Source organism: Corapipo altera, unplaced genomic scaffold (genome assembly GCF_003945725.1).
Source record: "Corapipo altera isolate COAL_440 unplaced genomic scaffold, ASM394572v1 98, whole genome shotgun sequence".
Lineage (NCBI taxonomy): Eukaryota > Metazoa > Chordata > Aves > Passeriformes > Pipridae > Corapipo > Corapipo altera.
In genome coordinates this window covers 2,707,088-2,721,959 of record NW_020884914.1, presented here as the reverse complement: position 1 = coordinate 2,721,959, position 14,872 = coordinate 2,707,088, and the positions used below count along the sequence as shown (strand labels likewise).

General features: G+C 36.8%; 1 protein-coding gene across 6 annotated transcripts in view; it reads left to right on the top strand.

Moving 5' to 3' along the window:
* The window catches only part of CLEC16A (C-type lectin domain containing 16A), a 60,645-nt gene that overhangs the window by 8,957 nt on the left and 36,816 nt on the right, over positions 1-14,872 (top strand). For 4 of the 6 annotated variants that reach the window (XM_027654812.1, XM_027654809.1, XM_027654814.1 and 1 more), the window contains exons 6-12: positions 1,010-1,015; positions 1,349-1,472; positions 2,321-2,495; positions 4,079-4,132; positions 6,598-6,711; positions 11,421-11,649; positions 13,052-13,181. In XM_027654812.1, the coding sequence (XP_027510613.1) occupies positions 1,010-1,015; positions 1,349-1,472; positions 2,321-2,495; positions 4,079-4,132; positions 6,598-6,711; positions 11,421-11,649; positions 13,052-13,181 (832 nt within the window). The remainder of the gene's footprint in view (positions 1-1,009; positions 1,016-1,348; positions 1,473-2,320; positions 2,496-4,078; positions 4,133-6,597; positions 6,712-11,420; positions 11,650-13,051; positions 13,182-14,872) is intronic. The other 2 variants (XM_027654813.1, XM_027654811.1) reach the window with 1 other exon arrangement.

Genomic DNA, 14,872 nt, shown 5'->3' with positions numbered 1-14,872 from the left:
TTCCCAGAGGTGCTCAATGAAGGCCAGGAGGACAGTTGCAAATTCCTGTGCTGGGCATTCCAGTAGGACATAAGGAAAAAACCTGAAACTTCACTGTTAAGCAGTGCAGCAGGTTTTCCAGAGAAAATGAGGCATCCATATTGTTTGAGATCTTGAAAACTCAACAAGGCCCTTAGCAACCTGGTTGAAGTTAGAGCCTCTTTGAGAATGGGTTTAGACTAGACAATGTCCAAAAGTCACTTCCCCCAAGTTTTTCTTGGGGTATATTAAGTTTTTAATTAGCTGAAAATATCACAGTGATCTCTGTAGAAAAATGGTTGTTTATTCAAAACCTCTACCTCTGAAATCAGCATGCTGTAGGGTAGTATTATGCAATGTGTTCATGTGGGACTTCTTGTTCTTTAATGCATTTTAAGTTAAATTACATGTTGAATTTACACAACTTTCTGTAATTTAAATAATGATTTGATGACAGTCTTTACAGAAGAGTGTAAGATCTTTTTTAAAGCAATGAGCAATTTGCTTTGCAAATGACTGGGTAGTTTGCATAGCAGGGTCTTCAGGGTATTGGCTGCAAGGGACAAAATATTTTTCTATTGTATGTTGAGAAATACACACTTGGTACTTGGTCTTCAAGGAATTGTAAATGCAAATGTGAGCTCACAAAAAGAGAAAATTATAGGCTTCATATCCTATTTGTGATATAGTTATGTGCCTAAGTATTTTTATGGAAAAAATGTCTAGAATTTTCATTGAATGTTGTTGTAGTGATGTAAAGGTTAGAGTTGAAAAAGCACAGCTCAGATGTTCAGGTTTGATAATTCTCAGACTATTCATTTGCATATATTCTGCTCTAACACCTACCCTGTATCCTTTAGTTTAGATGCTTTGTGCTTTAGCTTTTTTAACCCTTTTAGAGGATGTCACTATCCCAGTTCCTAATCCTGTTAACTGTTGTCTGTTTCTTTTGCCCTTCCTTCACTGATGATTCCTGTGTTCCTTAATGCAGTGTCATGTAAGTCTAACTAGCTTGACTCTCAGCATTACTGCTTTATTCTTGTGCTTTTTTCTCTTCTTTTTAATAAATAATGTGCTAAAAGAACCTCTCTGAATTCCACTAGATTTGTTTATCTTCAGACATAAGTAAATATATCAATATTAGGCTCATTCAAGCCAGCTAAGAGCTGATATGACGTTTGTATAGATTCCATTTCACGCATAAGATCGTGTCAGGTATATTCTCATGTGGAAAGCCAGCATGTCGTCAAAATTCAGAAGATACTTTGTTGTTTTTCTTAAAGAACAATAAAAAATACTGGCAACTCATGATTCTTTTTAATGATTTCAGTGGACAACCAGCCTATGCTGCATTACATTCGAGATAAAACTGCAGTTCCTTATTTCTCCAACCTCGTCTGGTTTATTGGCAGCCACGTGATAGAACTGGATAACTGTGTGCAGACTGATGAAGAGTAAGCTTTTACAAGTGCTGGGTATTGAATGGAAATGTCTTTCCCAGATGCTAAAGCTCTCCTTATTTTGTCTGTAGTAGTCCAGTTTTTGAATATGTTCCCTTGTAGACAGTTCAGGCTTTTCATTCTTCAAAGCTTTTAGTGATTCTGTAAGTTAACAACTGGTGCTGTGTGCCCAATCTGTGCTAATTTCCCTACATGTCAATTAGTGTTTGGCAACATGCTTTTTCTTCTTCATCTCTCTTTAATTCTGCTAAATTTAGTAGCTATCCAGAAGGCAAGCAAGGTATTTTGTGCTTCTCAATCTTATAATCTTTGTCTTTTTAATGTTCCTTTACTACGTATCATCTCAGAAAAAGATCTTTCTGAAAAGATTCTAGGAAAAAAGTTTAAACTGGAAAGGTGAACTTTATCAGACCTGACATAACTGTGTAATATTCCACTATCAACTACAGAAATATTTTGTGATTCAGGTTATTTTGGGTTTGCCTTGCCACCCCCACCTTGGAGTGGGTGTCTGTTGCTTGCTCTCTTAAAGTGAAGAGGTAGATGTTAAATACAACACAGAATTCTTCTTTCATTTTTGGGAACAGATCTTACCGTTTTTTGTGGTTGGCTTGTGAAAAGCCTCTGTCAGTGAAGAAAAACTTGATATGTGCATCCTAAAACACAAATAAGCCTGAACTCTGCTTGCTGCTTGCATTAGTTGACTTTACTGAAACATCTTCTCCAGGCAGTCTGTCTGCACAAGGTGATCTGTGGCGGGGATGCACATTAATTTTTTTACCTAGGTTTTTATGACTTCCACAATTGCTAATGTATGATTCTTTCTTTCTTCTCTCTTTCAGGCACAGAAATAGGGGCAAACTGAGTGACCTCGTAGCAGAACATCTTGATCATCTGCATTACCTTAATGATATCCTCATCATTAATTGTGAATTTTTAAACGATGTGCTGACAGACCACCTGCTTAATAGACTCTTTCTTCCCCTCTACGTGTATTCATTAGTAAATCAAGATAAGGTAAGCTAATATCTGCAAACAGTTAATTCTCAAAGCTATTTCTTGCTTTCAGCATAGTGATTTGTTCAGGATGTGTCTGCTGTAGTAGGGTTAATACTGTTGCTGTCTGTGTTTGTGTGTTTTACATGAAACAGCTTCAATAAGGTGACTGTCAGGGAAATACCCTGAAAATAAATTTAGGAGCACAATGGATTCAGTTTTATTCACCAAAGAAGTACTGCTTTGAATGATGTGGTGGTTAAAAGCTGACAGTAGTGCAGACAAGAACAACTGTGAATTCAGAACAGGGTTTAAATTTCTCTGACACTGGGAGACGTGTGATTTCCTTTTCTGATAAGGTAACTTGTCTTCTGGCAAAAGCAGGTTATAATACCTTTTCACAGTATACATGCAAATTTTCCATGGTGTTAAAGTCTGTACCAATGGAAAATACAAACTTTTGATTTTGATGCTGAATTCTTTGATTTGCAGAGAAGCTGTGCTGGAATGTGATACAGCTGAATTTATTTTTAAGACATAGCCTTTAAATTTGGTGAAGAGCTACTTTTTAATGAAATAGAAACTGTTCTTTTAAAACCTGCACAAGTTTCTGCATTCAGTTGTCTTTTAAAAAAATTAAATAATTCACTGTGTGGTTAATTTCTGTTTTTTCTTTTTTTTTTCTTTTTTTTTTTTTTTCCCTCCCCTCTTCTTGTACTGTAGTGGGGTTTTTTTAAGATCACAATGCTTTGGAATTTCAGCATGCTTTCATTAGATCAGGTTTCTTGCAAGTTAATAAATTCAATATGTTGCATGTGCACTGAAGACTGAATTAACAATCGGCCTCTTGTCTTGCCATTGATAAGACCATTGAGATAGAGTACAGGAGCTTTCCTGACTTTTACTTTCATTTCAGCTACTTTGACTCATTCCATGTACAAAAATCTGCTTGTCCTCCCATTTTCAGGCAGGTTTCTGTTATCACGAGGCTGGAGATATTTGCAGTCATAAAATTGGGCTGCTCCTACCTTCTGATGAATTTTTTTGGTGATTTTTCTAGAGTATCACTGATTTATTTTTAGAAACATTTTCAGTACCACTGGTCTATAAACTTAGTGTTGTTGTGCTGAAGTTAACACTGAAAGTATTTTTGCCCAATGTTATTTACTTGATTTAAGAAGTGTCTGCCAAGAACATGTTTTTATGATATGGATAATGTTTCACTGTTTCTGAATAGCTGATTTTTAAAGCAGATTTTAATGAATGTTAACTGAGAAGTACTTTTTGAAAGAATAGTAACGTAGTGGAAACCAATGTACTTCTCATATGCTCACCTCTTAAATTCCAGTTACTGAAGTGACCATGAAAGACAGTAATTAATAGCAATTTTTTAAACAATTGCAGTAAGGGATGTGTTTGTTCAGGGAGTCTCCATTCGAAATAGTTCACAAGCAGTGAATGTTAAAAGAACAATGCTTTCTGAATATTTTGTAGCAGAATGTGGAATAATGCAATATTAAACATTTTAAATGAATTATTAAATAGTGTAAATGGCTTTAACTTTGTATAAATAAATCAGCATTTTTCATAACCTTTTCCCATAGGGTGGAGAGCGTCCAAAAATAAGTCTGCAAGTTTCTCTCTATCTTCTGTCTCAAGTAAGTGTTTTAAATATTTGTTGTGTATCAGAATAAGTTTTTCAGTACTGTTATGGTTTATGAATTACTGTATTTTTGGCAAAGCCATTAAAGACAATTTGCCTTTGGCAGAAGAAGTTTTTAACCTTTCAGTTTCTATTAAAAAAAAAGCAAAATCTTTTGTGTTTTTATGGGCAGACAAAGTAGGTTCTTATTTGAGTTACTGTCATTCCTCTGAGGCTCCCATAGCACAGGGTAACCTCTAGAGCATTCCATGACTATGGATTGTCACCACCTGACAAATGATGCATAACAGAGTCGGGCAGCATTTGGGACAGAACTTGGTACAATGGCAGGTGAAATTTAAATAGATGCTTTATTGCATTTTGAATCTGCCTGAGCTGTAGCAGTTTCAGGTCTGAATTTTCCTCTTTGAAAACTCAACCCCAAAAATCACCAGTACCAAAATCTCACTTTCTCACAATTTGAATTTCCTTATGCCTGTAGCTTAAATCTGTAATTAAGTACTTGTTATTTCTTATTCCTACCAGTCTCACCTCCTTTTCTTTCTGGAACTTATTGTCAAATTAAGAGTTTTACAGTAGATTTTTTTACTGTGCAGAAAATTAATCTTTTCTCTCTGTAGGCTTCAGTGCATTGCTGCGAGACTGGTTTTCTTAAATTACACCCCCTGAAAATAATTTTGACTTGTATTCATAGAATTTATATTTCTTTTTCTTTGAACTTAAGGTTTTTCAATACCTTTTATTATTGTCTGACCCATAATTTCATCTTTTTTTCAGAGCTTTACTAAAAGTGTGATTTTTTTTTTTTCTTTTTAGATTTTTTTTTTCAGGATAATATAATTTCATGCTCCTTAATTTAAATCTAAAAAATTGTGGTGATATTTACGACAGACAAAGCTGTGGGAGGAACAGCTTCTTATAACTAAAGGGATCTGCACTGTAGGGTTGTATGAGTTGACCTTTTTTAACCTTTTTGATTTCAGTGGAAGCGTTGACTGGGTATCACTTCAAGATTTGTATCTATGTTCTTCATTCTTTTTAAAAAAGAAAATGGAACTAGTCATAAAGAATTGAGAACAAGTTCTGTGTATCAGAATGGGATGTGATGTAGAAAATCAAGCTGCTGTTTCTGCAACTGGCAGAAATGCATCTTTTTCCACCTTTTTTTAACCCAGAGTCTGTCTGTGATGGAGTGGGATCTGAAAAGCTGTGCACTGAGCATCTGACAAACCTTGCAAACTATTTCTGTTACTGACACCAGGGGTACACTTTAGGCACTACTGATATGTTAGAGGCAAGTGCTTGAGAGACTCATGTTGGCAAATGAAAATCCACTGCTGGGACTTTTCCTCCCCTGTTCCCAAAGTGAACATGTGATGTACTTACACCAAAACAGACCTGTGTACAATCGAGCAACACTTTCTGGACTGGCAGAAGCTCAAGTGATTTGGAGGTTCTTCAAAGCATTTTGGAAGTGTGATGAGACTTTCCAAAATTTACATGGGTCAGCACCACCTGCTAATAATCACTTCCCTTTTGAAGGTCTGTAATGGTGCTGCCTTTAATGAGAAAACCTGTGGAGAACATTGAGCTAAATATTGTCAAAACAATGATTAGATTTAATGACTTAGAAATTTTTTGGGAATTTTGCAGCTGTTTAGGGATCCAGCTTTGATATGCCTGTGAAGAGAAGGGATATAAGCTGGCGGAAGGTTATTGTGACTGGACCTGAGCTGGTTCTGTCCAGAAGCCAGTTGTTTGCTGGCCCACGCTTTTGTAAGCCTTGGCTCAAAATAGAGGAATTGATGTAAACAGAGAGCTCTGTTAAAGCACCAAAGTTTCTAGAGAAGTACTTTAATGTTCCCAGCAGTATGACCCTTACTCCTGCCTTGTGGAGCCACTTTGTCACTAGACCTTAATTTGTTGCAATTTCAGAGCCAGAAAAGCTCCTTCTGATCCAGTTCAGCCAATTGCACGGCATTTACCCATGAATCACTGCACAGCAATTGTGGGCACAGCACAGAACTTCCTGGAATCCACCCAGTTGTTGTCATGGAAGATCCATGGATGCTGTGCACCATAATCAGTTTGTGTTGTTTCTAAAAAAGAAAGTAATTTCTGGGGCAGTTTTGAGTTCCTTGCTGGAGTATCACACAGCTTTCATCTCAAAGCTGATAAGGAGAGAGAATTTACATGTCTGAAAAGGAGGGAAGAATATGAACAATTATTAAAACTAGGTATCTTCAAAGGTAGAGAAAGTTCAAATAGCTGTAAAGACGATTATGGTCTCCTGTGTTTTAAAGTAGATTTAATGAACAATCAGTGCTACCAGTTATATTTACATATAAACCACAGATAGCACTTAAGAAGGTCAAAGAAGTTTGTTCAGTGAGTGAAATTGTAAAACTGTATGTATTCTGTAAATATGTCTGATATTTCTTTCCATTCTTCTTTTAATAGGTTTTTCTAATTATACATTATGCTCCTTTGGTGAACTCCTTGGCTGAGGTTATACTCAATGGTGACCTCTCAGTGTTTTCTTCTAAGGTTGAGCAAGATATACAGAAAAACTCAGTAAGTGGCCAATTGTCTTTAATTGTAATGTTTTAAAGGCAAAGAAAATCGGGTATTGGAAACTGGTAAACCAAGGTGTGTGTGTTTAGAAGAGCAGCAATAGACTTCAGCTTTTGTTGTTGGATCATCATTTTGATGGGACACTTCTGTCATCCGGTCTTCTGTGCTTGGATGTAAATAAAGACTTTCCTCTCAACATTCTAAGTGTTTTAGCAGTAAAGCTGATCATCTCTGAAAAAGTGCATCCGTGTGCATGTGAGAGAAGAGACCAGCCTCAGATAGGTGGGAGGGCTGTCACTTAGTCACTACCCTTTTACCTTCACATCCAGTCCTGTGTAGATGTTGCTAGATGCCGTTGTTACTGGTTTCCTAAGTGTCATGTATATATTTTCCCTTTTGTTGTGAGTTTCACAGTTTGTGAAATGCTTATTTGTTACTTTTTAAAGGCCTGTTTGGGGGAGAGTAGTAAGAAAAGGGTATGACCTTTAAGAGGGCTCTGACTGTAGTTCTGTCTAAAAGTTGAACATGTCCCCTAATGACTGGTCAACAGTTGCTGACCAAATGTTTAATTTATAACAAGCAGTAGATTGATTCTCATGCATGTTCTTTCCCAGCAGTGGCTGTAGCTGAAGGGGCAGATGCTTCAACTCTTCCATCACGCAAACCAGCTTTTCCAAATTTCTTCCCTCTGTGCATTGGAAGCTGTGTGGGCAGATCTTATCCAGTAGCTTTTGGCTTCTGGTATTTTGTTCTGTTAACCTTAATATTTAGAATGTATTTTAGAAAAAACTATAGTAGAATGGTAGAGTTGACTGAATGCTTAAGATACAACAATCCCTTACTTGTGTTGGGAAATGTCTGACCTGCTGGCTGCACACTGAATGTTGTGTGTGACTTGTGCAGAAGCAGCTTTGTTACAAGGAAATTTGTGGCGAGAGGGTGGAGCACCAGTTGTTACAGAAGTGAGATTTTTTTCTTTTCCTGTCATAGTTACTGTACAAAGTTACAAAACACCTACAGTGTGTGTTTGTGTGCTTACACTAATGTCAGAAATACTGGGGCTTCCCTGTAAACTCCTGTTCATCTATTCTCTTATGTTTGTAACACTCTTTAGGTAGCTGCTTCTTACTGGACTTAAAGATATGTCCTCACAGTATGTAAATGGGGAGTTCTGTCCTATCTGAACAGGTAGTAAATAGGAGAACCTTGGCTTTCTGCAGTGGCCCCTTAGAGAAACTGCTGGAGGTGGAGCTTTGTTACAGAGAGTGCAGAGTGCTGGATAGGGGAAAAACTTCAATGGGAGTAAATTAAACTGTATTCTTCCATGAAACCCCAGAGGGGAAAACCTGTACTGTGAGAAAGCCCACTGGTGGAGGTTGGTTATGTGCAGAAAGAGTGGGGTGATCTTCACCAGAGGAGATCCATGCCCTGCTTCCAGGGAGAGGAGCTGTCATGTGAGCTGCTCTCTGTCAATGTGTATGAACAACTGCTGCATGTAGAGCTTGGTATATTCTACTGATACACAGCTCAGTGCAGTGAGTCAGCTGTAGATATGGAGGCACAGTCAAGGTGAGACAGTTTCTTGTTTCTTTGTGATGAGACAGAGCAGAAAGTTGATTTTTGAGCACTGTGAGCCATTTCAGGGCCTGTTCTTTGGACCATAAGGTGTATCAGTATCATTGCTAAGTTATTACTGTGGTGTTTTCTGTTGCAAAAAAATTGCAAATTTCTGTTGAATACTGGAAACTATTTCAGAAGTTACTTTAGAATTACTTGTTTTGAGATAGAGAAAAGTGATGAGTAAGTTTTTTAATTTGCTTTTTATTTGAGTGCAGAATTGTGTTTATTCGTAAATCAGACCCAAAGTTATCTTTTACTTCCTTTTTGCTCTAACTTCTCATGATAACCACTCTGATAATCTCCTCAGCTCGTTGTTTTGGGGATGTAACTGAGATGTCTTGATATGTTTAAGCTGAAGTGTAACTGACAGTTTCTAAAACCTGAAGTAAGTAGAAGCTCATATCTATGTTCATCTTCCTATTAAGGTGAAGTAAAGTGGAAACACAGTAAGGACTGAGATTACGAGAAGCAGAGTCACATGTCCTCTTCCTAGGAGACTAAATGAGTAAAGAACACTTAACAAAAACAGAAGCTGAGAAGGGTTGCAATTGCTGTGTATAAATGCAAAATACCCTGAGTGATTTAGGACAAAGAGCAGTGGTGGTTGTCACGACAGGAACAGTTCATGTCTTAGGAATTGACAATAACCTACCCATGGAGATCTGCTGAACATCATAGAGCAGTAATGATTGCTTGACCTCCACTGAACAGGTTCTCCACCTCAAAGTATAGCAAATTAAGATACACTTTTATTTTTCCATATTTTTTCCCTGTATTTCTGTTTTTAGGTGTCATCAGAAGAAATACAACCCCTTATCTCACAATAAGAGTTGATTATGTATAGCCAGCAGAATGTATTTAAACTTGTCAGACATCACACCAAGGTTTACCTGACTTCCTGTGAGATCTGTTTTCCTGCATAATTCAGATGTGGGCCAATTCTGCCCAGTGCCTGTTTCTTCTTTAACCTACTTTCCCCTTCCCGTAAAAGGTGTTACTGGTACTGCCTTATCTTACAAACACACATTGCACAAGACAAACCATCACTGAAAATATGCTTGAAAGATATTTTAGAAGTGTAAATTAGCAGTAACCTCAAGCTGTATAATCAACTTGTGTAATAAACCATATAGTAGTCAAATGAATTTTAAGTCAGATTTTAGAATGGTTTAAATACATAGCCTTGTTGTGTTTAGCAGAACAGAATATATGTGTAGAGGGGTTTTTTCAACATTCTTTATATGGAACAGACCATGACTCAGTGCATATCACTGTCTACTGATCTCTTGTGTTACTTTGCTCATGTGGCCAACAGCATATTAGAAATGCAAGTTAACATTCTGTATAAAGAAAGTAGCTACAAGATTCTAGGAAGCAATGCAGAAGTAAGAAGTGAATGCAGAAAGGGGAAAATGCATTATGCAACATGCATGCTACTTTACTGTTATTTCCCTGAAGAACAGGAGTTAAGGTGTTCTTCCCTTTTCTTACAACCTTTCTGACCAGAAGCCACCAATAAAAGGTAACCTGGTCATCCTGTGTTGCAGTTGGATAAGACTAAAATTTATCAGAGAGGCTACTGGGGGACATGTGTACTAGATTTCATATTATGGGGTTTTTTGGTCTTGTAGGAAGTTCTTCCTCCTATGTGGTTTGTTTCAGTGCCAACTGTAAGGTGACTTATGCAAGATTTCTATAAAACCTTTGCAAAACATCACAAGACTCAAAGAACCATTTTGGCCTTTTAACTTGTAGACAACTTCTTCCCTAATCTTTCCCTAATCTCTTGGTTTTTACATTGGTTCCTTATTAAGTGAAGGGAGGGATTTTTCCAAACTTTTTCCCTGAGGTCTCTTCAATGCTTATTGTACTTGAGTCACCTGAGGCAAAGAAGAGATTCAGTTTGGTATTTACTCTAGTCTTACTTCTTTACTCTTGCCCTCCTAAAATTTTAAACCCTTTAACCAGTGTCAGCTAAATGTGATTGAAGTGTTAAGCTCTGAAAGGGAGTGGAGTTTCTGTAGCAGTCTTGTTTAGCATAAACCTGTGCTGGCAGGATGCCCCCAGTCCATGTGTTTCACTCTTCAGTGAGAGAGGTTTGGCTGATCAATGTTTGTACTGTACTCTGGTAATCCAGCTGGCAGGCCTAGCAAGTGAGAAGGGAGCTTAAGCAACACAGCTCAGAAGTAAGCTGCAAAATTGTAGAAAACCAAGTTTTGTTAGTCCTTCTAGTTGCAGAACTTGTTGCAGTGTCTTGGTCTCTTTCTACAAAGTATACATCATTCTGTGTTAGGATGGCACAGACTCCTGGAAATTTGTAATTTTAATTTACTTTCTGGCTCCATAACTTAATAGTCAGGAAAATCAGATATTGACTGAATACTGTTTGTCATCTTGTCCAAAGCCAGTGATAACTTTGACTAAAACACAAGTAAAATTAAGTCTAACAAATGAAACTTATTTTCTAGACTTGGGTAGGTCAACATCTGGAGACCTGAAAAGGATTATTGACGGTGTCATTTGTTCCTGGTTGATACAAGGATTAGTTTGATGTTGAGGGAAGTGTAAGACTCAAAAAACAAAACAAAACAAAACAAAACAAAACAAAACAAAAAAAAAAAAAAAAAACTTGTGGCATAGAGCATTGGGTTTTGTCCTTGCTACTGCCAACGACCTTTAAAGGGTGTATTTCATATTAATACACTACTGTCAACACACGCTTAGGATTTTGCTGCCTCCATCCTTTTTACAAAAGGTATTTTAGTTTTATGTGCACTGTCTATCTTACCTGTTCAAAGAAGGGGGAAACAATCTAATAAACTTCTATTGATGAAATATGTAGTTCTGTATCTTCTTGTCTCAAGATGGCATACTTTTAATGATGAATCTTCAGAGTATGTTATTAGGTAGTGTGTGCTACTGATGATTTGATACAACTTGCTTTTTTGTATTTTAAAACGGAATTGAGATTTGTAAGTAGTATGCCAATTTACATTCTAAGCCCCATGTTTTGTATGAACTGAAGTTTCTTTATGAATAACAGTTAAAAATACTTGCTGTAACTCAGTGTAAACTCTTCAAATTTACAGGCAAAGTCCAGTATCAGATGTTTCATCAAACCAACAGAAACACTTGAGAGGTCTCTTGAAATTAATAAACAGAAGGGGAAGAAGAGGATGCAAAAACGACCCAACTATAAAAATGTTGGTGAAGAGGATGAAGAGGAGAGAGGATCTGAAGATAACCAAGATGACCTTGATAAAACTAAAGGTACAGAAGCAAGTTCAAAAGGCATAAGAACAAGCAGTGAAAATGAAGGTGAGTATACCAGCAAATAAAAACAATGGTTATAGTATAGGTACTTCTATTTACTGTATAGACCTAGTTGTGATTTGTTATGTGACTTGTTCTCCTGTTGCACGAGGTAAACACAGGACTATTACGTTTGTTTAAGTCTTTGGCTGTATTTTTTTTCTCGTGTTAAATCATTCTGTGAGAACATGTACTTCTAATCTGATTAAAAACTATGAAAGTGTTTTCCTATCTTCCTGTAGTCCTGAGCCCTTATCCCAAATGCATGCCTTGCACCAAGGTGTGGGTGGGTATGGGGCACTTAATAATAGACTTGACAACTTTGTGTTTTCTTTTGTGGTGAGGCAGATGCTGGAGCCACTTCAGCTATGCACGACGGTTTGGGAGTATTTTATGCATGTTTCAATGGTAAAATTTAACAAGTGTGCTATAAGTGACAGTACATGGTAGATGATGATATTAAATAGTTCAAAACTGAAAACATCTTTAACTCTTAGATTTTTTTAATCGTACATTTTCAGGGTTTTTGGTGTAATGCAAACCTAGGAAGAATTGGTTTTATAGGATGAGTGATCTTACAGTGCATTGTAACTGTTTATTGTACTAGTTAGTAACTATTAGAAGGAAAACATCAGAAACTGGTATTTGTTAGACATAAATTGAAAAAAAAAAAAACCTCTGTGGCAGAATGGCATGCAAGCAATTGAAAACAAGAGTTATGCTTTGACAGTCCTGTCCAAACGTGGTTGAATTTAGGTTTAGGTAAGCAGTCTGTTTGAGAAGGCTTTCTTTAAATGGTGCCAAATAGCTGATGGTGTATTGCCTATCAGATTTGAGGAAAATCTGAAATGATCTACTGTTTAACCTAGTGCATTTAGTCATCATCTTTGTCCAAATTCTTAAGCAAAAGCTGGATTTGGTCCTAATGGTTCCACTGAAAGTCAGGTTTGAAGCACTTAGGGCCCAGGTGTCCTGTTTGCTGTAATTGTAGAGGCCTCTTTACACCCTCCTTGAAACTTGATGTCCACCCATGCCCCACTCTCACCAGCATCCTCACAGAGAAATCTTTTTAGCAGAAAGAGGTTCTGTGCTTTCTTCCTGTGGTTTGTGGGGGAGGGAGCTTACTGTTGCTTGTTTATTTGCCAAAATGATATGTTTGATTTCTTTACATATTTTATGTATGTTTACATTTCTTATCTCATCAAACTCCTTAAAGAAATGTAAACAAAGTTCTTTATTGGGAAGAAAATTTGCCTACATCTATTCATTCATTAACCTTTCCGAGGCTGTGGTTATACCTCTTATGTACAGATGCATCAGTCACTTCTAATGGCAAACAGAAAATAGAGAAGAGCTTGTGATAACTTTAAAAATATCCAATTTTGGTGGTGTGTTTTGGTTTTTTTAGAAATAGAGATGGTAATCATGGAGAGGTGTAAGCTGTCAGAGCTGTCCATCTCTACTGTGACAGAACAGAATACAACAGATGAAGAAAAGAGTGCAGCTGCTTCTGGGAGTGAGATAACAAACTGGAACAGGTATAAAGGAACTGTAATATATTTTGCTGAATTGTTTCCTTCCTTGTCCTCCCCTTATCTCTTTCAATTCTCTTAAGGGATGTTTCAAATCTGCTTCCAGTTAAAATTACAGGGTTCTTCTGCATCACATATAAGGGAATAAACAGAAAAGTGGGATGTAACCTCTCTGCTCATCAGTTGCACAAATGATCCTGTTCCTTTGCAAAGTTTGTGCTTTCCTTTATGGCAATTGTGGTACATTAAGTTGGTAAAGTTAAATTACAGAATATTAACACAACAAAACCAGAATATAAATGTTTGCATTCCAGAATTTTCTAAACCTCTAAATTAAACCAGAAGAAGTTTTCTTAATTATGTTTAAGGTCACATTTGTCAGTTCTGTATGCACCCGTAGGGAAAAAAACAAGGAAAACTCTTCAGTTCAGGGCTGAATTTGGCAAAATTTTAGTGGTAGTAGTTACAGATAAACCCTTCTAACCTACAGTTTCCAGGGTCCATTAGTGTATCTTAAGGGTATTGAAGACTTCTATTGAAAATACAGTTTTTAAGTGTTTCTGGGAGCAGAAATCACCCTGCCTTAAAAATTTAAACTTGGATGTATTAAATATCTGTAAGGCACCTTCTCAGTAAGAATTTTGTGTTCCTGTTAATAGGATGTTAGAGAAAAGAAACCAAACGTGCTGTATCTGACACAAAAGTACTTGCAGATGTGTCTGGTGGGGAAATGCACATGTTTAATAGCATTTTAAATTTATTTTTAAACTTGGGAAATGCTGCCTGGTATTCCCAGAATTTCATTCTGTCTCCATTATAGCTTTGATGTACCTTAGATTACATTCATTAATAAAGATAACATTTCATTTCATTGTAAAAGTGAAATTGAACCTTGACTTGAACTGACTTTAAAATGCGTTGTTCTAGATTATTGATAATTTGACTAAAATATGTGCCAAATGGCTTTTATAAAGAAATTGGTCATGACTGCATTGAATACTAAAATGACTGTGATGCTCAGGTCTCAAAAAGTGCAAAATCCTTAGATGTGATGCATTTGGCAAATGTCTGCAGTTCAGTACTCTCTTGTTCTGCAGACATGATCTCACAGCATCCTGCATCTATATCAAAGAATGTGCAGAGCTAAAAATATTTTTAAAATAAGGATAGACCTTGTGTAGTGCAATTGGTAGTGGCCTTAGTTACATATGTGAATTTTTGGAAATACCTGTGGATAAGCTGCTGTAGCTTAAAATCTTGTGTTATCTTCTATGCCAAATGTAGTATTAGAAACAGTAGCTAAATTTCTCAAGAGATTTGCTCCAGTGTGTACAGTTTCTGCCCTACACTGATGGAAATCACTGAGTCTTGTGGATAAGGTGCCATGTGGTAGTGGAAAATGCAGTGGACATCATGCCATACCCAAAGTGAGCCTTCCCTAACTGGAATAATCATTCATGACTGTGGTGATTGTGATTCCCAGTGTGTTGCAGTCTTCAGTTGTGGACACACTCCACAAGAATAAATAATTTGAAGAACACTTGTATGGCATTTGATCTGCTTCTTCTGTCAAGTTGGTAGTAAAAGCCTAGTAAAGGAAGAAAATGCTTACAGAGTTAAGAACTACTTATATTTGATAATATTTACAATACAGACTTCACTATTAAAAGTGTTTTTTAAAAATAGTCCCATAGTTG